Source organism: Leiobunum rupestre, chromosome 5 (genome assembly GCF_980474605.1).
Source record: "Leiobunum rupestre chromosome 5, qqLeiRupe1.1.hap1, whole genome shotgun sequence".
In the NCBI taxonomy this organism is placed as follows: domain Eukaryota; kingdom Metazoa; phylum Arthropoda; class Arachnida; order Opiliones; family Sclerosomatidae; genus Leiobunum; species Leiobunum rupestre.
In genome coordinates, this window is record NC_143388.1 from 27333136 (window position 1) to 27358162 (window position 25027).

The 25027-nt window shown below is 35.6% G+C and overlaps 1 protein-coding gene across 1 annotated transcript in view; it reads left to right on the top strand.

The window, feature by feature from the left end:
• Gycalpha99B (guanylate cyclase 1 soluble subunit alpha 2) overlaps positions 1-25027 on the top strand; it is a 90529-nt gene that overhangs the window by 21241 nt on the left and 44261 nt on the right. The window contains exons 2-3 of the mRNA XM_090175501.1: positions 22054-22372; positions 23707-23873. Coding sequence (XP_090031627.1) covers positions 22054-22372; positions 23707-23873 — 486 coding nt within the window. The remainder of the gene's footprint in view (positions 1-22053; positions 22373-23706; positions 23874-25027) is intronic.

Sequence of the window (25027 nt, forward strand, 5' to 3'; positions counted from 1 at the left end):
GAAGCATGAAGGCGATGTAAATTTCGTCTGACTATTTACCATATCATTCAATTTTCTCTATATAGGAAAAAGCTCCAATTCTCATTCAATTTACAAATTACATTCTTAAAAAAGAAACCTACCGGGAATATTATTGTAATTTTAATACATTCAAAAAAGTTAGAGCTCGAAGCTAAAGACACTTTTAAACATAATTGAAAACCAGAGAAAATACGTTTCGAGGAGCTACTGAAATATACAGTGCAGACGGAAGCAAGGTGGCCATAAGTGTAATATAGTCCGGCGCTAAAGTCTTCAACTACATTTGGCTATAGAAAGTACCATAGTAATACTAGTTAACTTTAATTAATTTCATATTAGTTTAATTTGATTAACTTCATATTAGTTTAATTTGATTAACTTCATATTAGTTTAATTTGATTAACTTCATATTAGTTTAATTTGATTAACTTCATATTAGTTTAATTTGATTAACTTCATATTAGTTTAATTTGATTAACTTCATATTAGTTTAATTTGATTAACTTCATATTAGTTTAATTTGATTAACTTCATATTAGTTTAATTTGATTAACTTCATATTAGTTTAATTTGATTAACTTCATATTAGTTTAATTTGATTAACTTCATATTAGTTTAATTTGATTAACTTCATATTAAAATAATTTAAACAGCTTCAGTGCTTCGCAATAGATTTATTTAATTAATTTCATATTAGTTTAACTAGTTTCATATTAGTTTAATTAGGTTCATATTAGTTTCATTAGTTTCATATTAGTTTAATTTAATTAGCTTCATAATAGTTTAATTTAATTAATGTCATATTAGATCACTTTAATTAATTTCATATTAGTTTAATTGAATTAATTTAATATTAGTTTAATTGAATTACTTTCACATTAGTTTAATTGAATTAATTTCATACTAGTTTAATTGAATTAATTTCATATTAGTTTAAATGAATTAATTTCATATTAGTTTAATTGAATTAAATTCATATTAGAATAATTAGTTTGATATTAGTTTAATTAGTTTGATATTAGTTTAATTAGTTTCATATTAGTTTAATTAGTTTCATATTAGTTTAATTAGTTTAATTAGTTTCATATTAATTTAATTAGTTTCCTATTAGTTTAATTAATTTCATATTAGTTCAATTAGTTTCATAATAGTTTAATTAGTTTCATATTAGTTTAATTAGAGTCATATTATTTTAATATATAGTTAGCTTCATATTTGTTCAATTTAATTAATTTCATACTAGTTCAATTTAATTAATTTCATACTAGTTCAATTTAATTAATTTCATTCTAGTTCAATTTAATTAATTTCATACTAGTTCAATTTAATTAATTTCATACTAGTTCAATTTGATTAATTTCATACTAGTTCAATTTGATTAATTTCATACTAGTTCAATTTGATTAATTTCATACTAGTTCAATTTAATTAATTTCATACTAGTTCAATTAATTAATTTCATACTAGTTCAATTTAATTAATTTCATACTAGTTCAATTTAATTAATTTCATACTAGTTCAATTTAATTAATTTCATACTAGTTCAATTTAATTAATTTCATACTAGTTCAATTTAATTAATTTCATACTAGTTCAATTTAATTAATTTCATACTAGTTCAATTTGATTAATTTCATACTAGTTCAATTTGATTAATTCCATACTAGTTCAATTTAATTAATTTCATACTAGTTCAATTAATTAATTTCATACTAGTTCAATTTAATTAATTTCATACTAGTTCAATTTAATGGTGTCAAGCAAAACAAAATTAATGTAAGTTTTCCATTTATCAGAGTATAATTGTGGCGCCATCTATGAAGACCCAGACTAAAAACGGTTTCCTTAAATAACCGCGAGATAAAAACAGAAGCCTCTGAAAAATTTAAAGTCAGAAAGAAAGCTTTTACCATAAAAAATAGTCCTTTTTATAATTTCAGGAAATGAAGGAAATGAAAACGTTTTAAGAAGTAGCGGGAAAGTAAGTTTAACTCATTCCCTATTCTAAAGAGAATACGCTGAAAATACGTAACCTCACGTCCCGGCTGTTAAATAAATTTAAAAGTTGTAAAATTTACATATTCTTCACACACTTGTAAAAGTTCAGATGGGGAAAATGAAACTGTACTAATATTAGAAACTCTTAGAATTGAGTCATAGCGGTCTGCTATTCAGCATTTTCTTTGAAAGGCACCACGAAAGGTCGTCGAGATTTTAAGCATTAACAGGTGAAGAACAATATCAATATAAATATTGGTTAAGGTGGGATGGTGGAGTGGTCAACACTTTCACCTCACAGCCAGGTTCGATCCCGCGAGAAATAGTATGTGTAGAGAGCTGTTGACTTGCGTGGCATGAGTTAAGGGCATGAACCCAGCCACCTGAATTAGATGCATTAAAAGTCGCTAGATGCCTTGGGCCTATAGTGGTGCCAAGGGTATTAGCCTAGCTGATTATTCTTATTTTCATTTAGCTTGGTTCAATCAACAATTTTTCATGAAAATTATTCAATTTAATTTTAATTACTCTTAATACTTAAAACACTTCATCCACTACTAGTCAATTTACATTAATAGATATATTTAACATTATTATTATAATTTAGTTTGGTCCAATTAAAAAATGTTTAAGAAAAATATTCGTTTGATATATTTCTGGGTAGGTTACGGTCATACAATCATGGCATGTTTTCTCCATTCTCACTTGTATTGGTCAACAAAACTTGGCTTGTGTGAATACGTGGTTAGTAATGTAATTTCAAAGAAAATTTAATTAGAAGTTGTAATTAAATTTTAGCTTATTCTAACGTGGTTTAGAAATAAATTACATCAAAAACTTACAATACGAAGTACACCAATTAAAAATATTTTCCAAAATAAAACCAATCCATAAGTAACAGAATGAAACCCGGAAAAACGGCGGCGTTGAGTTAAAGGGGTTTTCCCCTAGCTTGTTGAAGTTAACGGAAATAGTGAGTTTAGGGAGCTGTTGGCTCGTGTAGCATGAAGGACTTTCCACCACCCTTCTACGCATTGTAATCCGGCCACCTGAATTAATGGCATTAAAAATCGCTCGAGGACTTCGGCCTAAGGTGGTGCCTAGCTGAGACCAGTAATCTGAAACAGTGGCGTACCCACAAATTACTTAAAAAGGGGTGACTTGTGTAAGGCTCCGATAAAAATAATTAAAAAATATAGCACAAGCTAGGATGGATTGGAGGTAGTTACGTTAAAAAAGGTCATAGTGCCTGTTAACAGACGATATTTCGGTTCAGCTTCTATTTCCACTAAAGTCTAAAAATAAATAGTTTTTCTATGATTCACCTCAAAGTTAAAATAACAAGAACAAACATAGACGAAAGATTTGAACATCATTCAATTCTAAAGTCGCGACATTTGACCTTATCACCTTTAAAGTCACCCTGACAAGAACAAAGCGTATAGAAAGCGACCTCTATATTAAATAAAAAAATCCTTTTAAAAATAAGATATTGTCTGCCAAAACCGAAGGTTGGCTGAAAATCGTAAAGACACCATTGAAAGCGATTAACCCCGAGACGAGACAAACCTTTCAAGGAGAGATTTTATAGGGATCAATCCGCTTCATAGAAGGCGCCACCGTAACAAACCGGAAATCCTAAAACATTAAGCGGAGAGGCGTGGGTGACGAACTACGGAAGACAATCTAGCCGCGTACATTCCCCTTTTCTTTAAGCTTCCATCGACAAGAGTATCGGAGCTATATCAATCTTTATAGACCCTTTTAGAACGTCAAATACAGGAGGCGACCATTAACAGAAATTTCCCGCCTCGAGAGTGCTTATAAGTCTGCTGTGGCGACGTTCGTAAGCGAACAAAATGGCGGCGTGTGAAAGTAGCCGATGTTTGAGCAAAACAGACACACCGTAAATGCGCCTTTAAGTGTACAAGTGCAAAGCCCCTTAAGGCGCCGTTATTTTCAAAGGAAATTGAAAATAAAAAAGGGATTTCTTTATTTTGAGGCGATGGCGGAGGGGGGGGGGGGGGCGAGATAAGAGAATGAAGCAAAGTACCTTTTCTCACTATTTGTTCAGACGCCAATCGATTCCCGCCTTTTGAGTTTTTTTTCCTGAACCCCCGCCTCCCGTACAAATATATAGCTCTACCTTAGTTTCAAAACCAAATAAATCGACTTACGAGTAACTGCTATTTTGGCGTTTTTTCGAACGGAAATTTCCACCTTTAAGCGTTTGTAGATGGCCGTGTGAGGACGACTACCAATCCCCCAACGGGTGGTCGGTATACTTCCGCCACGGGTGTCCCCACCCCTGTCCCCACGTATCCCCCCGTTGGCGTGGCCGTTACACATATCTCGCCCTGATTAATCAGGTGGACGAGCGGACTGAATTTGTCCCACAATCCCGAATAATAATAAAAAATCCACCTTTATTTCTATACCCCGAACGTATTTATTTATAATTAGGTAGAGTTACTTTGTTGAGATTATTTTTAATATTGCAACTCACGGTCTGTCAATATGCACCTCCCCTTAAGAGTCAATCAAAACGGCCCGGTATCTGATTGGTTCCCCAAAACCAACGTCTTTCATCGTTAAATGGTCTCACTATAAACAAATAAATGCTTGTTAACAACAAAAATATTAAAGTCAGGCCCAACCAGAGGGGGGGGGGGGGGGAGAAGCCAGTAAAAATTACCGGGCCCGTGGAGCCTCGGGGCCCGATTTGGAACAAATGAGGTGTACTTTTCCCCTTAAATGTATATCTATCTTAAATAGTTACAGTTTTAATAGGGCCCGAAATTAATATTTTTCTGGGGCCCGGATCCGCTCTCGGTGGCCCGGATTACAGTTACTAATCAATAGACGCTAGCAATAACTCTAATAAAGCAACAGTCGGCTCTGTCATTGCCACCTGTATTATGATAAGGCCCTTGTTATTACTGGAGATCGTGGTGCCATCTATTAATAGAAAAGGAAGTTAAAATTCCAAATAGCGAAACGATAACGTCGTCAGAGAACCATTGTAGACTATTATAATTAGACAACTTATTATATATCCAATATAAAATATATTGTAAAAAATTACTATAATTTAAGTTATTGTCAAATTTACAAACGAGCCAATCAACGCGAGGGGTACTTTTATGTCCCGCCTTTTAGGTCAAAATGTAGCTTAAGCATCTTGTTTTGATTTCGATGCCAGCGAGAGATACTTCTCGTCGACACTTGCTTTAATGTCTTATTCAACTTGTTAAAAAGTTCCACGCGCGTCTTGATATGTTAGTATAAAATGCATCGAGCAATTTTGCGCGAGCTCCTTTAAATAATAAAAATTTACGCTAAATTATCAAGGAGCGCGTGGAACTTTTTAACAAGTTGAATAAGACATAAATAATTTATGCTAGCGCCTCTTTAAAGAATATTGGCCAATACAATTTTTTATGTGAAACAAATTAAGCCTGTACTAGAAAGAGTGTAGGCGAAACTTTTAAAGGTGTAGACTTAACTTGATCGTGCACAACCTACACTGCTACAACGTTTACTAGGGGTGACTTAGCCTCTCTATTACCTTTCATCCTAAATTTTCTTTTCGGAGATACCTGGTTTCGCAACTAAGGCGGCGATAAAGGAGTGTGTGGAGAACCTCCGCTTTGTTCGGCCGCAATCAAATGGACTTAAAAGCGCGCGAGGAACTCAACACTTTCTTCTTTCGGGGCAATGGGGTGGGAGAGGGTTCGAGATTGAATTGTACAGGGGCCAATCTCCCCCAAATCGCTACCCTATCAATTGGGAGTTTCGAACACAAAGCAATTGACTTTGTTTGGCGCCAAAACGTGGTTGCCGCCATTGCCAATATTGCTCCATCACTACAGTGATGGCGTAGGATAGAGGTCGGGGATGGTTAACTTATATTCAATAGATAACGCTCTCAAAATTATTAGAAAAATGTTTTGATCAAGTAATTTATATTTCAGTATTATCCGATTAATATTTTGATAAATTTGTAAAATTAGTTGGAAAAACGACGTTCTTTTCGATAAAAAGCTCAAATTTTACGAATAATACATGTTTTTTAATCATTTTCCGAAATATTAACCGGTAAATTTCTTTGTTTACATTTTTTCCCCGAAAAAAATCAATTTAAACATGGATAATGATTAACCGTCCCCAATGTAAGCCCGGTGTTGTAGGGGGGCGATAATAAAATCAAAATTTAAACCCAAAAACGGACCAGATTTAGTATTTTTTTAAATTGAAAATTTTATAGATTAATTTAAATTGATCATAAACAGACAAATAGAAGAGATTTTAGTAAGTTTAAAGTTTATAAAGAAAATAAAGGACCGTAGTTTAATATGTGCTCTATTAAGCCGTTCCTACCATTAATTCATAAATTTCAATCTTCAAACAAGCGTAAAGTTTGGGGGAGGGGGAAATTACATAAGCTGCCCCCAAGCAAATTGTTTGGTAGGGGGATTGCCCACTTGTCCCCCCTTCCGGTTCCTACGCCCCTGCCCCACTATGTCCATCATTCTCCATCACCTGGTAGTTATTGTATTTGGTTATTAAAAAATATCCTCCCCATGTTTTATTACAATCATCCAAGACGCATTCTCTAGACTGTTGTCTCTCTTTAAGGAATGAAGGGCCAAAACTTTGTCAGATTTTAAATGTGGAGGGCAAACCCGTACTCATTTATCGGTTACGTTTTTAAACAAACAGTTGTATACAGCGAAGTAACGATGTATCAATGATTATGGCAATATTCCATTTATTATGTTGTTATATTTCGAAAAATACTCTCTACATGTACATCACCTTAGCTATATACAAAAAATATATGTTTAAGCTAGCGATTTTCTAATTGTTAATAGGGACTTGGCAGCATGAAGTTTATAATAAGACGTACATTTACTTCCAATTGAAAAAGAAAGATAACCAGCGTGGGGGCCTTAACCAAAGGTACGACGTGACGTCATGCTGCCAAGTCCCTATTTTAAATGTTTATCATGAAAATATTAAAGGAAATAGAACCTCCAACACGTTCTTTATGGCAGACCCCATCAACATCCTCTATTCCCTTCACAATAAGCGATTATCAGCGCCGCAGGTGTGGAAAGCCATGGGAGGCAGCGGACAGTATTGGAACCCTCGGAGGGCGACAGAAATACCAGAGGTTATATTCCCTTTAATGTGGAAACAAAATATACTATTTACAAACAATTATGGTTGGCTCAAAATGTATTTGCGAAACATAGATCGATTCAGATATTGCTTACAGGGAAGCAAACATTTCGAGCGAAGCCATTAGAGGATGCAATGCTTCTATAAGTTCTATTTATAGTAGATGGTGCCAACTTAATCGTTTTAATGAGAAGATTGTAAAATATGAACCCATTAATTTCCTATTTTAAGTGATGTTCTATGTAAAAATACTGTAAACTGTACTTTATTGGACATTTAACACTGTTGGCGCCATCTGGTGAGATTTCAGGTATTTAAAAATCATCTCTAATGGTGTTACCCCTATACACGGACATTCTCCCTTGGCACATGTGGATTGGTCTAAACTGGGGTCAAAATAAAATCTATCCCTTTTAACATCTTGTTCACTATAAATGTCAATTGGCACGCTTCGTTGGAGCTTTGGCAACCGCGTTAGCGCAAACGGGTGTTTGCAAATAAATGACTGAAATAATGACACATCCTCTGAGTTGGCATGCCTGGTAATGTATTGATTGAGAGAGAATGAACGCTGATGAGCGGCTGCACCACGTTGACGAAGCGATTAGGATAGTTGATGTCTCTTGTACGTACGAGGTTATCGAATTTAGACACATGTCGTTGGTCATTATTAGCGTAAGTCCAAATATAGAAAATTACAGGAGGGTGAACCTAACTTGGACGCGTCGTTTGGTTTAATCAACAGTGAAATATGACCCCCAAAGTTGTGGAAAATTTGCAAAAATGGGGAGTAAAATCTTGATATACTTTAATGATATTCAAATTAGAAACTCACACAGTGAAATGTTTGACATAGTAAATATTATTCTCTTGGAATATAATTTAACATTTAAATACAGCTTAAAAGCAAGCGAGATATGTTGCTACGAAGACAGAATTTTAAAATTGGATCAAGTACTTGGTTTATTTATAGATAAACTTCAGTACCGGGAACTCTATCTGAAACCATTGATCCACCATTGAGTTGGGAATATTGATCTAGAGGTCCAATCAAAACGTCGGATTTCAGTATTTCGCGAAACAAGTTTTTAAATAAGAATACTGCCGTCTGCTCCCAAATGACGAGAAAACGTTATCATTCTACCCGTGGCGCCGTCTATCTCTCAATGGTTCGTTCAAATAAGACGCGTTTTCCGGCAAAAATATTTTTTTTTTCAAAAATAATGGATGGCGTCACGGGTCATATGATAACGTTTTCTCGTCATTTTAGAGGAGACGGCACATTCGTAATTTTCAAAAACTTGTTTCGCGGGGAGCAGATTTGATTGGATCTCTAGATTAATATTCCCAACTCAATGTTATCCACCCAGAACTCGTAAGTTATTTTTAAAAATTCTATGCGGAACGAAATGGGAAAGGTTAACAGATTTCTTCAGGCAAAGCTCACCACGATTTTTCACGTTTAAAACAAGGCATTAACGTTCAGTTATTAGTCTCTGACACAAACGACCCAATTACCAGTATTTATTTGACAGTATCCCCGCACCTAAAAGATTCTAATTCAAAACTATACACTTAGCGTGTCTACGTGCCATTGCGAACCTCAAATTGAAACGAGACCAGAATTTCAGTGACCGAATGACCGATTCAAATTAGTCACGTATGCCCGAGACAAGCGAGCCGAAGAATGGTGGCGCTAAATAGCCGAAGTCGAAACAAATCGGCATGGCCGGCTCAAGCTTCGGCGCCTTGAGGAACCTTGACAATAAGTCGCCTTCGCCGTTTCTAATAACAATATCGATCTCGGTCCACCGATGCGGATTGCGGCCTCAAAGCTCCGAGAGCACGTTCCAGCTGTCAATCAAGCGGAGGCACGTTTGTCAGTTACAAAATTTTCTTCGCTAATCTTTTTCGGCCTTTTCCCTTTACGGGTCACCGAACACTCGCGGGAATTCGACAGAACCAACTGGGGCGGACCAAAAAAACACGCCACATTTTCAAACTCGCCCCGCCATCCCCCGCTAAAATGGCAGGCAGACTTCAACGATTCTGTCATCGGACATCCCGACCGTCAAAAGCTATATATATTTTTTCTATTTCACCGAAATAAACCCCTAACCCTCCCGACGTTACTGTCTTTAGTTCTATCCTCGTTGTTTTTTACTCGTTAAACACGTAGCTGCACTTTGCTCTCTAAATTCTGTAAAGCTATTTTAGCATACGTTGGGGAAACGCGCATTTTACGAAATTGATTTGAGCCATACTAACATTTTATGGGATGGTCGACCATTAGAGTCGTTTCCTTTAAGCCATCATTTCCATCCGCACCTTTATCCCCCCTCCCCCCCCCCGAACTACAACACTGAAACGATAAACAAAAAATATATTAAAAAATTGCTCCACTCTACGCTATATGCGATTCAATAAAATTTACATATTACACTAGGGGGTGATTTAATTGAAGTGCCTATTAAATGGATGTGTAGATAAATGTCGGGCCCTGGGGCAAACTATGTCATCTGATTGAAATTTCACAAAGGGTTGGCCCAGGCTGGGCCCCTAAGAAGAACGCTTGTGGGTCCCGTAAATATGTTTTGGACAATCTGCGGTCATCAAGGTCGTGATTCCCCCCACATTAGTGGGGAGATTAAAAAGTTCACCAACGTGTAGTTTAATAACGTTGGAAGATTCCAGTTTAAAGGAACCAATGAAATATCCGGATGATTAAATATTTTTACGGGGAAGGAGTTTACTATTTGAGCATGAGTTGGTTCACCCTAAGTAGAAATAAATACTTGACTTGATGTAACGTGCACACTTTTCATTCAAAATTAAACAATTCGCTTACAGCAGCTGCAAACTCAACATTTAAGCAGACCCACCCTTATAAAAATGTTTCAAGAAATCTTAAGAAAGTTTTTAACGGTAATTTTTGGAATTTTACCTTGGGAAGTATGGGGAAAATTGGCCCCTTTTCCCAAGAACGTTCGTTTTTAAGAGTTTCTTAAAGGCCTAGGTTTTTTTCTGCCTGTCCCCCTTTAAATTAACTTACAAGGAGACGACCCGAGGTGTTACACACCGATTGTGTTCAAACTCGGGGGATTGGTAGACCTTCATGTAACTTGAAAAATCCTAAAGGGAATTTATTCAATGGGCAACGGTTTTGCCATGGCGACAAATACCCTGCTGGTAGGCCAACCGCTGAACATGTTGGCCTAATTTAAAGGGGGACAGGCAGAAGAAAACCTAGGCCTTTAAGAAATGTTTAAAATAAATTCTTAAGGAACGCTAAAGTGGTGGTTTCTTTTCGCCTGTTCTTGGACTAAAAGGGTACTCTTTTTACCCTAAAACGTTTCATTCGCCTGTTCCGGGGATGATAATTACTCTGCCCCATAAACTATTCGCTTGTTCCGGAGTATTAGTGCTACTCTTTTTACTCCTTCTGAAAAGGAGGTGTAAAGACAGTAAATCGGATTTTGTCGTCTACTAGCTAGAATTTATCTGCTTAAAAGGCCACAGGTAGCCGTTTTGGAAAAACATTTTTACTCCGACTCAAACTATTCGCCACCACAGAATAGGAGGAAAATGACGTCTTAGCGTTGCTCTTCTTACCCTACTCCGAAATCGCGGAACAAGCGAAAAGAAACCAGCTACTGTGATTTTCTAAAACATATATTACAATTCTCAAAACAAATTCTAAAGAATTTTAGACAAAAATTAATGATTATAATTTTGTGTTTCTTTTTGCGGAATGTTAAAATATTTGACAATTTATTTCAATTTGACATTTTTTAATCATGTATATTTTAGTTTTATTTTAAATATTTCAACTCAATCAACTGGTAATTGATATTTTATCAAATGTTTTTGTGTTAATTTTTGAATATATAAAATCAATATGTTTTTTTATTAGTTATATAACAAGATCTGGTTATATTTGCGCAGGTCATTTTTCCCTATATCTCGAAAAATTTCATTTTGAGCCACCACCTCTTAAATATGTCCTTGAATTTCGAAAAAATATAGACTATTCCCAATTTAACTTCCTTTTATTTATGCTAAGAGTTCTTAAGACTACTATTACAAGTAAAACCCAATTTTTCTTTTAAAATCCCTTCATTTTTCTTACGTTTTCCACAGAAAAATTTTCCCAATATTTCCCTAAAAGCTATCTCTCAAAATTTCCATTCGATTTTCTTCAGAATTCTTAAGAAATATTTTCCCAATATATTGCAAAGCAATTTCTCTAAACTTCCCTTTAACTTTCCAAAGAGTTCTTATTTAATATTTCCAAACGTTCAAACCCCCAAAGACTATTTAGAGCTCCCTAGGATTTTCTTAAGATTTCTTGAGATATTTTTGTAAGGTGGTACGACCGAACCCGGTAAAGTTAATAGTTAGGTTAAGTGAGCACCAGGAACACGTGTACGGGAACTTGTAGAAAATACAGTCTGTACACAGCAAAGGCACGTTTAGACATTTTCTGGCTCTGGCTTAACGTTCTTATAAAATATAGCACGTTAATATTGCACTTGACACCCCACTAACAAGGAGAGTACCCGAGGTGTTTGCCGATTTGGTTCAAAGTCGGGCGTAATAAAGACCTATATATGAGGTATGAAATTTGCCAACAGGAGACGTTGCACTACCCATTCGATTTGCCATCGCAATCAAAAATGGTTTTGACCACTTTAAACAAAAATAAGATTACATCTTTATTTTACCCAAAAATGTTCCAATTTACTCAAACTTGATGAAATTTACCAAAATGTGGTCCACCCATTTCGTGATTTTCAAATTTTTAAAAAATTTCGTAGGTGAAACCGAGAAAATCCATGCTTTTTTAAATGGAGATTTTTTGTTCTAAGTGGTCAAAAACATTTTCGGTTGCCATGGCAAATTGAATGGGTAGTGCAACGTCTCCTTTTGGGAAATTTCATATCTCATATAGGTCTACAGTACTACAAATTCGGAAATAAACACAAGGAGAACGCAGCTAGCCTTTAAACACGCTAAGGCAGTGTTGTGTAGAAATTTCCATGGACGAGCCTTGCTTTGAACGTTTTACGGAAAGGGGGAAGACAATTTCCGAACTCTCCCCTTCCGACGGCAGCAGGCGCTAACCAATGAAAAATGTACACAAGAAAATGCACGACTTTTAACGGGTTGCGTTCTCCTGGTGTGGGCAGTGCTGTGTTTGTTGCTCCTAGCTTAGAGCAATTTACATTTATAAACGGCCAATATTATCAGTACCAGCATATGTAACATAATCACTCATAAGTATGCCATAAAAGCATTTTCGTTAATGAAACCTTGTTCACGGGATATGACGTAAATTACGTCACTTACAACTCCGTGACGAAATACGCGTCATCAACTTTACTGACGGGAAACGGAAGTTAGTGAGAATTCCTCGCGCGTTTCTGGTTTTGCCCATGTCAAGTTTAGCTCGTGCCTCGCGATCACATGATTTCATTTCCATGGTAACCTCTTCAATAGCGCAAGGATTATAAGCATTTTTGCACTTTTGGGTCCGCTCAATGTATGTTCCGCGTGAAACAAGGTCTCATTGAATTTTTTTCAATGGAAATGTTATACAGAGGCATACTTATGAGTAATTATGTTACATATGGTACCAGTAATAAATAATTGGCGTGAATACGGCAATATCGGAGCTATAATGGCATCCTTGTAAAAGATAAGCCACTAAGAAAAGCTTAGCGTTAAGCCTTTGTATCTTCATTAGGTGCCGAAACTAGTACCCGAGCGGTTTTATCGTCGTGTTAGCGCTCTGTGCGCGGCGTCGGAGGAATAATTAAGGGGCATAATTTAATTGCAGCTCCGGATTTTCTTTCCAACCGGAAAGAAGAAGGCTGTAAAACCGGTCAGGAAGAATCTCTTCAAATTTTTAATTATCTTTCCTAATTCCTCACTGAAGAGTGGCCTCGAATGCGGGCTTAATTAGATTAACGGTTTCGGCTTGTCTTTGGGGGGGGGGGGGGTTAATGAAGTACCCCCTTGAGATAGTATTAATATATAGATTCCACTTTTTAACGACCTTTTTCCTTCGAAGAAGAATTTGTAGGGTAATTCTATGTCTAGGAATTAAATGAGATTAAAAGGAATTTAGAAAGCTCTTCTAACAAATAGATTCTGTGGTCCGATTTTTTAATTTGAAATTTTACGGAAAATTTAAACTTTTTTATTAAGAAAATTTTAAATGCTTCTAATATTTCACTTTAAACGGAATTTGCTAGTCAAAAGAGGGATTTACGAGATGTATGGTGTTTTGGATTATTCTTAGCCACCTTTTTAATCAGAAGGCTTATCAGTTTTAGCATCTCATGAAAATGTATAAATCCTAAAACACACATACGTAAAAATAGAACGGAAAGCCAAACTGAAACGTAAACCCAAAAAAATAAGTAAAATTGGGATGGACTTGTGACGGAAAAGAGAGTTGAACGATATTCAACTTTTTGCGCCGCAAACTATTGTACGTTATCAACCAGCCAATAGGCATTCGGTCTTATACACCGTCACTCTCCGTGATAAAATATGGCCGAATCAAAGAAAGCTCTGAATAGAAAAGAATTGGAACACTTTAGGGAAAAATTAAGGAACTAACCTTTCCTTATTGACAAAAAATCCTAATTATAAGGATACAATATTAAAAAAAAAACACATTTGGCAAGCCATTGGATCCACTTTTAACATAGGAAGTAAGCTTAAAGACTGCTAAATGTTTTTTGGACGCCATTCCTAAATAATTTATTCTGGTTTAAGATGGCGCACCAGTGGCCGAAAAAAAACAAAATACGTTTTCAAAAGTGTGTCAAAACTGGAAACGTAAGCAGAAACGCAATTTAATTAAATTTTGAGTTTACTTTTCAGTTTGGTTTTCCGTTCGATTTTTACGTATGTGTGTTCTAGGCTTAAGAGTGAACGTGTACGGAATTTCGTGTTTAGACATTAGTACATCAATTAAACTTCGTGTTCTCTGCTTTACCAAAATTCACTTATTTTCATAAAGAGAGTATTCAAGGTTTTTTAAGGTTGGGGTTGCAATTAATCATTTCAATTTAGATAGAGCCACGTAGCGGCAAACGCGAGACGTTCGTTTAACATAGGGTTCGGCGAAAATTATCCGAATAAAAACTTATTTGTTGCGTATTAAATTGTACAATAGTCGCGAATAATATCCATGAATTAACAATTAATCGAATTTCTTATGATTAATTGAAATTTATGTTTCCCCGAGCTCTAATTTCACACCCTGGTATATTGTGATTGGAGTTTGCCCAAAGTTTATGCAATGAGTTAAAATAGAGGTTAAGCAGGACGCCCTAGAAGTTTTAACGACAACGACGGGAGTATCTAGACGTTCGAACTCGTGAAATTAAATTCTTTACAATCGGTAGAGCATGCTTTCACTTTGACTGCTAAAGAAAGCATGTTTTAACACATTTTAGAAATATTAATTAAAACCGGATACATTACGAAAATAAAAACGTGATTTACCGTTACTTAAACGTAGTGTTGTTAATTTTCCGGAAAAATAATGTACAGAAAAATTTATAGAAAATTTTCCGCAAATCGGAGAAATAAAAAAATTAAACATAAAGTATACTTTTTCAAGTGTTTTTAATTTTATATCTTTCTATCGATATAAAATGTCTAATATCAGTAAACATACTACAAAACATTAATAGTGTTACAGTTAAAACCAGTCTAGAGGTTTAGTTTTACTTTTAGATTCGAAAAAATGAGGCGAACATCATCGAGTACTCGGCCTTTTTTGAGGTCGAGTACTCGAACTCGACCTCAAATAAGTAATTGGAGAATACTCGTCGATTACCAAGTACCAAAAAATTGCATATTCAGGTACCCGATTACTCGAATAAGCTGCTCTCTAAACTCGTCGAGTATTTGTGTTTTCTATCCTCGTTGGTTTAAAGTTCAAAGAGGGGGTTTTGCAACTTTTTGGGGGGGCAATAAACGTTACCTACAAAGTTGTGGAATCTGTGGTTCATTCAAATTAAAGGAATATTTTCAGAATTAAAAGTTACTTTAAACTCCTTTTAAATTTAATTTCATAATAAAACCAGCTCCTAATCAAGTACTCGATAACCCGACTCGTTAAAAATATTTCTCGGGGTTTTTTTTAGTTACTCGACTCGAATAAGAGAAAGTTTCCCTTTAATCAAGTACTCGATTACTCGACTCGACTTCAATATTACTCGACTCGAATGCTCGAATCTGTTCCATTGCGCCGAATTCCATTCGACCGAACCCAATCCCATTCGACCGAAAAAAACACACTTTGGCGGATTTAGGATTCGGTTTTATCCGTTTCAGCATCTGTCAGAACAGCATGCAGTGTTACCTAACCTAACCTAACCTAACCTAAAGGAGTAGAAAGAAAAACTATTTTTATTTGCGGTCGCTCAATTGTGAATATTGCGTCGGTCGTTTAGAAAAATACAAAACCCGCCTTCGGGGTAATTTCATCAAAAACATTGGCGCAATTCGGTCTAATGGGAATTCGGTTGAATGGGATTCGGCGCAATGGGAAGATACCGAATGCTCGATGAAAATAAATTTGATACTCGATAACCGACTCGATTGTCTAAAACGACTAATCGCACAGCGCTAGAAAAAAGGCCTCGGTCATTTTTCGGAAATTTTCCCGACTTACAACACTACAAAAACGTGCCTTATGAATGTCTGAGAGCATTGTCTAAAGACAAAGATTTGCTTTCGTGTACCCTACTTTACTTTAAATGTGTATCCGTTTTCAATTATAATATACGAGGCTTATGAGCATTTCAGTTTAAACGAGTATTTACGATTTCTAAAACGGACGTTGCTAGAAAAGCAACAACCTAATTATCTCTCGATTTGTTCAGCAGGAAAATTGTAATATTTAGTATTTTTATTTAAGTTGTAAAAGATTCCGACTCCGAAGAATAACCGAGAAAAGATAACCGTGGATAATGATCACGTGACTCTCGACGTTGTCGTTCAAGCTCCTAGAGCGCTCTGCTTAACCTCTCTATTGTTCAGCACTAGGCTGAGGAACGCCCGCAAGAAAGGTGTTGTGTTAAAACAGTAGTTCCTACATAGAGCCTTGCGCCGCCGATCTAACGCCGTCGCCGCCGATATTTTGTCTGGCGCTTAGCCACCGCCTTGGCAGAGTCATTTACTTTTCGGCGCGCCGCCAACGCCGCCACCGCCGAAAGATTTTATCCCGCCGCCGAATTGTTTTTGAGTTTTATTTTATTTTATTTTAATTTATTTTTTTTCCTTCAAAAACATTTTGTATTTTTTTCCCAATTTTCAAAAGGGGGGAGAAACTTATACCTCTTCGCACCGCCGACGCCGAAAACATTCAACGCCGCCGGGTGATTTTCGCCAAAAAGTGAATCAACAGCGCTCCTAGTGTCAAAAACATAAAAATTCGCTGACCCACCATCCTTACTTTTCCCCCTTTTCGAGTATTGCGCCGATAGCCCAAAAGGCCAAATTTCTAAAACATTTTGACAACCAAACTTCAAGAAACTTCTATAACGTCGCGTTTGCAAATGTTTGCGAACTGCTAAAACTGTCTTTCAAAATCAATAAGTAAAGGCCAAAATTCTAATTCGCCCTTTAAAAAGTCAAATCAAGCTTCCTTCACTCTTACAGTAACATTTCGCCAAGCTACTTAGCTACAGGTAACTCCGAAAATATGGCTGAAACAAATCCTAGAAAATGATTAGCCAGATCTGCTATCGCGAGTTGTGGCTCTTTAAACTCTCTATTATGGGTGACAGCTACTAATATCACAAAGAAAAATATTCAGGGTTGTTCAAAATGCTTGGTTTTCAAAATGCAAAATGCAATATACTTTCTCCATAATTCAAAATCCAAAATGTAAAATGCAAAATACTTTCTCCATAATTCAAAATCCAAAATGTAAAATGCAAAATACTTTCTCCATAATTCAAAATCCAAAATGTAAAATGCAAAATACTTTCTCCATTATTCAAAATCCAAAATGTAAAATACAAAATACTTTCTCCATATTTCAAAATGCAAAATACTTTCTCCATATTTCAAAATGCAAAATACTTTCTCCATAACTCAAAATGCAAAATACTTTCTCCATAACTCAAAATGCAAAATACTTTCTCGATAACTCGAAATGCAAAATACTTTCTCGATAACTCGAAATGCAAAATACTTTCTCCATAACTCGAAATGCAAAATACTTTCTCCATAACTCGAAATGCAAAATACTTTCTCCATAACTCAAAATGCAAAATACTTTCTCCATAACTCAAAATGCAAAATACTTTCTCGATAACTCGAAATGCAAAATACTTTCTCCATAACTCGAAATGCAAAATACTTTCTCCATAACTCGAAATGCAAAATGCTTTCTCCATAACTCGAAATGCAAAATACTTTCTCCATAACTCAAAATGCAAAATACTTTCTCGATAACTCGAAATGCAAAATACTTTCTCCATAACTCAAAATGCAAAATACTTTCTCGATAACTCGAAATGCAAAATACAAAATGCATTTTGAAAATGGTTTTTCAAAATGCATTCTGTTTACTTTTAATTATTTATATTTTAACTATTAATAATTAATTAATTAATTGTTATTATTAATTAGTAATTATTAATAATAACGTAGAGATTTCAAAAGCATCCTCTCAGCCAGCGTGGGAAATAAAGCGGTGGCACTGTAAGAATGTTCGTCTGCTTCTGAGTCAGTGAGTCACTGAGTATCGCCATCTATGATTACTTGGAATTAAATAGCAGACGAATATTCTCTACAAGAGCTGTGATGATGGTACCAGAGTAAAACACAAAACGCAAAATCTTAGAAACTCAAAATGTAAAATTTTAAATGCAAAACAGTTTCCTAGAAACTCAAAATGCAAAATAGATTCCTAGAAACTCAAAATGCCAAATAAATTCCTAGAAACTCAAAATGCAAAATTGTTTCCTAGAAACTCCAAATGCCAAATAGTTTCCTAGAAACTCAAAATGCAAAATGCAAAATAGTTTCCTATAGACTCAAAATGCAAAATGTAAAATGCAAATTAGTTTCCTAGAAACTCAAAATGCACAATATAATTTCCTAGAAACTCAAAAAGGAAAATGTAAAATGCAAAATAGTTTCCTAGAAACTCAAAAAGAAAAATGTAAAATGCAAAATAGTTTCCTAGAAACTCAAAAAGCAAAATGTAAAATGCAAAATATTTTCCTAGAAACTCAAAAAGCAAAATGTAAAATGCAAAATAGTTTCCTAGAAACTCAAAATGCAAAATGTAAAATGAAAAATAGTTTTTCAAACTCAAAACGAATTTTAAACCACCCAAAAAATTATCAACTTAATTTCAGTTCTGTCTAATCTTCAAACTAAACACTTACCTTAAAAGTATGAATAAATATTTTAATTACAAGCAAATAATTAATGGTAGATGCTGATCAGAAAGATTAATTACAAAGAAGGCTATATCAGAGATAAATTAACAAGACCGCATTAATTAAAATACCAAGGCATCGAATTAACGAAAAAAACATGGTCGTTACCTCTTTCCTGTTAAAAATCGTGAAAATGGTCCATTTTGGAGAACATTTTAATAATAAAGTGGCAGTGAGGCGTAAATGACGACGGAACGGGGCCATCGCTGTTTGACAGAAATTCTCTCGGCTCGTTGATAAAGGACCCTCGATTAACCCCGGTCCTCTTTTATTAAATCCAGTAAAGAATACGCCCGTATCGCCGCTAATAAGAAAGCTCTCGACGGCCGACGCCAAAACCAGCACACGCTCTTTTCAAAGTTTTTCGAGACTCCGCGTCTAAAACTTTGGCCCATTATTCGCCGGGCCTTCTAAATTCTCCGCATTCTTGACACCGAAGGAAAGTTCAGTATTCCTGCAGGCTCAAGAATACGCTGCTCTTTCCGTTTTAATTTTAATCCCGCATAAGCGACATGGGAAATTACAGATGATCTCCAAAAATATTCCAGCCTTACGAAACAAGTGTTATATTTTTTGAAAGTTAGAAGCGCGCCTTAAAAATATGTCTGTGGCCGAGAATATTATATTCTAACGAATTTAATAATAATAATAATAATAATCAGCTGGGCTAATACCCAAGGCACCACCTTAGGCCTAAGTCATCAATGGGAGCGAATATTTTGACAATATAACGCACCACGGTTCAACATGTACCGTTAATGATGTAAATTTTAAAAACCATATTTTAAAGGGAAACATCTGACTGAAAATCCACTGGCTCCTCCCTCTCATAACCTCGTTATAGCAAATGTTAACAATCATATACTGGCTTTTTTGTGTTTAATTTCTGGAGCTCGCTCGAGAAAGTTGTAAAATTCAAATATCTTTGAGGACCTTGTGGTTCGCATCGAGAGAATTTGATCTCAGCTCGTGGCACTGGGTGAAAACTCGGTACCACTCCTTCAGCGTTGAGTCCTTGCTCGTTAGAGATGTTTTCAACCGAACCTTTGGGATTCCCCTTTACATAAACACTTGCTGAGGTTAACGGTAATAGTAAGTTTATGGAGCTGAAGGGCTTGCCACCACCCTCCTACGCATTGTAACCCGGCTAACGGTAATTGTCTTAGCAACTCATTAGTTATTATTATTATTCTCATTATTAATAGCTCAGGGTTACTACAATATTTTCAGATTCAAAATATCCGTTTACCTTGACCATTTTTATAGATTTTAAAGGGGAACGGCCAAGCTTTTCCAAATATGGCCTTATTTCCGTATCAAAAGATTAAAAAACGTTCAATATACTAACAAGTACCTTTTTTGGTCTTGAAAAAATAGTTTTTGGCCTAAAAAGTCGAAACGAAAAATAACGCCAGCTGTTTGGGTTTGAATTTTCGCCGCCATCTTAGGGGCTGCCGCCAGCGCCCCTAACTCCGTATGTGCGATTTGCGAACCATCCTAACTTTTAAAATCCCGCAATTTAGGCTTAGGTCTCTTATAACTGGAACGCGCCGCACGTGCAAATCAAATTTTTTGAGTCTTCAGCAGCGCGTGCTTTTAGGTTCTGTCTCGCCGACTTCTCACCAGGTGTCGCGGCGGACGCGCGCTTTTCGATTTCCCGAAATTTCTTTATTTTATTAAAAATTAACCACTCAATATTTTTGGATGCGGCTTTCGCCATAAATTTTAGTTTTTAATGGGCTATGGGGCTATCTAACTGGTTAAAGCTTGAACGTTTCCCTTCAACTCACAATTTTCAGGCCAAAATTAGACAATTTTAAAGAATATATTTAACTTGCTTCAGAATTTAATGACTTTATTTCAACTTCTGTTTTAGTATTATGTTCTAAGTAAAATCATTTTGTGGCAACATTGAAATTACAACGATTAAAAGTTATCAGTACGTTAAAGGAACTAAATAATAATAATCACAGAATCAATAGTAAAATTACCTTAGTAATAATTTCCAGATAAATTGAAATCTCTGGCTTTATACAAATTTTTAAAATTCCCTGAGTTTTCCCTGTTTTTAGAAAGCTATAACGTAAAGTATTTCACTCAACTTTGTTTGGTTTTTCCCAAAAAGGAAGTCGGTGCGAGCCCGCGAAGATACATGTGTCAAGTAAATAACATACACTTTTGGTTTAAATTTAGCTAGTTTTCCCAAAAGCGCGTGATACGTACAGATGAGTTTTCAAAAGCCTTTTAAATCTGGGAACAATGGTTTTGTTAGGCGAAGTTTTGGATCTAAGATTATTTTTCTACCCAAATTTTATCTATTAACATTTTACTAACAAGGAGACTACCCGAGGTGGTTATCACCGATTTTGTTTTTTTTTGGGTTGCCATAGGAAAACTAAAGCCCATTGCAATTTTTTCCTTTGGCAATTTTCATACTACCATAAGGTCTACCTAACCCCCGAGTTTCAACAAAATCGGTGATAACCACCTCGGGTAGTCTCCTTGTAAGTATCTTATCAAGGGAATAAATATTGGAAAATATTAATAATAATCAGACTTATTAATAATTAACAACAATTAACTTTTGTACTAGTCATAGTGTAAGTATTCCTCTTTAGTTTTGTTCTTTGTTATTAATTCCAAATGCAATTAATATTAGGCCATATAACAATTACATTTTAAAATACTGTTACCCCTTTCCTGGATGGAGATTTACAACAATTAAATCTTTAATTTAATTTATTTCATTATTTATTTCAAATTATATTTAGCAAAATGAGTATACATATTCACTTCCTTTTAAACAGCTGTTCATTTAGAAGGTTTGAGGTTTTGAAAATACCGCTTCATGTAAGGTAAAAATAGCGGGTAAATACATTTGATAATAAAGAATTTCAAGTATAATATTTCTTGTAAAACGTTATGAAATTACGGCATTACTTTCAGCATGTTACAGAAAAGCGTTGAGTAGCTCTCGACGTAACGCTGCAAACGATATGCAATGGTTCAGATACCGCTGCAGGTCCGATTACTCTTACTGAATTTTTAAAAAGACCTATTCACGTGTTAATGACGTCAATTAATCACGCGAGTTCCATTTTTTCATTTCCCAAAGACTTTATAGTTTTGCCTATTAATCCATGCTCTGCAAAAAAACATCGAATTTTCTTTCTACGTCACAAGATGTCTTGTGGTCGCTACCACCGCTCTTTTCCTCCTGTTCCTCTCTCGGTAGCTTGTGACGTGTTTTATCCCACCCAAAAAGTTCCTTCCCCCCTTAAACCCGGAGACAGATGCGTATTCGTAAGCCAACCTCATAATGTTCTAAGCATTCTCAACAAACCTCACTTTAAACGGGCTTTTATAGGGTCTGGGGCTAAAAGGACAGATGATCTACTGCGTCGAGTCGGACATGCTGCTGTTCCTGGGCTCGCCGGTGGTGGATGGGCTGAAGGCGATGACCGGAAGGGGCCTCTACATCTCCGACATCCCGATCCATGACGCCACTCGAGACATCATCCTGATGGAGGAGCAGTCGAGGGCTCAGGACGGACTGAAACGGAGGATGGATAAACTCAAGAACAGCATCCAAGAAGCTAATTTAGCGGTCGAGGAGGAGCGCAAGAAGAACGTTGACCTCCTCGAGCTGATTTTCCCTCCTCACGTTGCTAGGAAGTTGTGGCTAGGTACGCCCATAATACTACTTACTCCCGCGTAACCTTACACCGAAAATAAATCAAGCTAAAAGTAGTGCTTCTAACCGATTTCCAGATATCAGCAATTTTTTTATCATAATTCAGATATTAGATTACCCGAATTTAGCTTAAGATATTATCAGATCAGTTGGTGTGGGTCAAAATGCAAATCAGACCGAAACTGGCCAGAAATCGGCGAAAACCGTCAGATGCTTTTGGAACCCCAAGATTATTTATCTACTAAGGCAGGAATCCATACTTCTACTAGGAATGCTTATCGCTTCAGATTTTCGTCTCGATGTGGCTGACGGTTTCTTTGACGTCACTATGTTAACTTAACAAACAACAACGTGAGAGGGGAGCGCGCGGAAAGGTGATTTCTTTCTCTCGTAGGCGGGGCCAAAGCCGTCAGAGTGATCTTACCATACGCGATACGGCTGGATAAGCATTCCAAGTAGTAATGGTATAAGTAGGAAAAGCATTCCAAGTAGAGGTATGGATTTCAGACTAATGGTATAAGTCAGATAACTGTTCGGCTAACTGAATTTAGCATGATTAATTATAAAGGAACAGTTCAGATCGATTACTTGGGATAATGAATCAGATACAATTTTATATCAGGTTGTTGGGTGCGAAAGTATAACAGATCAAACTGATCTGACTCGCTGCTTATCTTAAGATATCTGAAATTTGCAACATGAATAACCTAAACAGTTGACCGTTGGAAGCACTAGTTGAAAGTCTGGGATTGACCACCTATTTAACTTTCCACTGACATGTTTTTAAATGGTAACACGTGACCCAAAGAGCCAATAAAATTTCTCGAAACTCCCGCCCTTTTCTTAAAAACATTGTGCACCTCCAGAGGGTTCTGGTATAAGACATTTCAGATCAAACAATCTTTGATTCCACTTTGATTAGTTTCAATTAAAATTTGATTTATTTTAGCAGTTGAAAGAATAGGTAACTAAGAACCAAATTTCACCGCTAGTGGCGTAACAGAGCTAAAGCGGATGGCGCCTAGTGGTTTTATTGGTAGTCTTGACGACGTGTGTGTTTAAGAGGACCTTTAGCTCGGTTACGGCCATAGTAGCTCCTTCTATTATAACTTTCTAACTTCGTAAGAAATTGATAACATTTAGGAATCCAATTTAGCTTTTTTAAAAGCTTTAATCAAAGCGAACTACTTTTTACCGCGGCGGTGTACGTGTTTTGGTAAAATCCCTGTAAACCGGTATGGGTGGTGGAAGTCCTTACTGCCGTTTTACTTTCGCTTATATCACTCCGTCTATAAAGTCCACTTTTTCGTTTCTTTCGGTGGACAGGTCAACAAGTCGAGGCGGAACAATACGATGACGTCACGATGTTGTTCTCGGACATCGTGGGCTTCACGGCTATCTGCTCGACCTCGACGCCCCTCATGGTTATTAACATGTTGAACACTCTGTATACGCAGTTCGATCTGTACTGCGGGGAACTCGACGTCTACAAGGTCAGTATTTTTCATTCTTTATAACTAGGAAAAGTTTCGTGAATCTATCGTTAATAGTACTTTTGCAAGCAAAGATTACGAAGAAACTAAAATTATTTGTAAATTTTATCTTTCAGAATATTAAAATTTAGAAAACTCAATAGGTTGAATAGTTTTCTATAAATATCCAAACTTCTATTTCAGAAACTAACAATAAAACTGGTCTTTCTATAAAATACGGGAGGTCACGTGTAAATGTTTTCTCTTCGTCACTAGCTATAGTTATTGAAGACAGAGAGCGCGAGCTCGAGTCGATAAAGGTTTTGGAATTCGAAGTCCACGTGCGAAACGCGCGTGCCAATAAAGTACTAAAAAGCTTAAGCTCGTGACGCGGAGAAAAACATTTTATACTTTTAATTTTTTTATTGTTTTGATTTATGAAAACACCTATGTAGACGAAGATAAACATAATGAAACTTTATTAGCTTATCCCTAAATCACCATTGCTTTGTCATCTGTACTCTCATACCGATATACATATCCTTCTATCAAAATTATTTATATTGAAGACCCATATTCAGTCTCTCATCGGATAATAAAGGCTCTATTTAAGTATGATTAATGTCATTTAGTTTACTTACTTCGGTCTTCCCTCCTTTCCATGGAGACATTTAGAGAACTAATTAAATTTTATACCATTCATAGAACTTTACGTTACATAATTCTAAAGTTTAGGGTTATTATTTTAAAATACAACGCATCAACAGGTGTTATCAGACCAATTTACTTCTTTTAGATATACCTATACCGATAAAATAAAATTCGCTTGAGCCATGTACATTCGGTGGCTCCCTATGGATTTTACAATGCAATTCGGATGAAAAATAATGCCGGGTTTAAATTTAATTGTTTCCATCTAGAAACCGTTATTATTTTTTAATTTATAATTTCTCTAATTGACATTTCCTTTATAATATTAAATGTTTTCGCCTTTATAATATTAAATGTTTTCGCCTTTAAAATATTAAATGTTTTCTCCTTTATAATATTAAATGTTTTCGCCTTTATAATATTAAATGTTTTCGCCTTTATAATTTTAAATGTTTTCGCCTTTATAATATTAAATGTTTTAGCCTTTATAATATTAAATGTTTTCGCCTTTATAATATTAAATG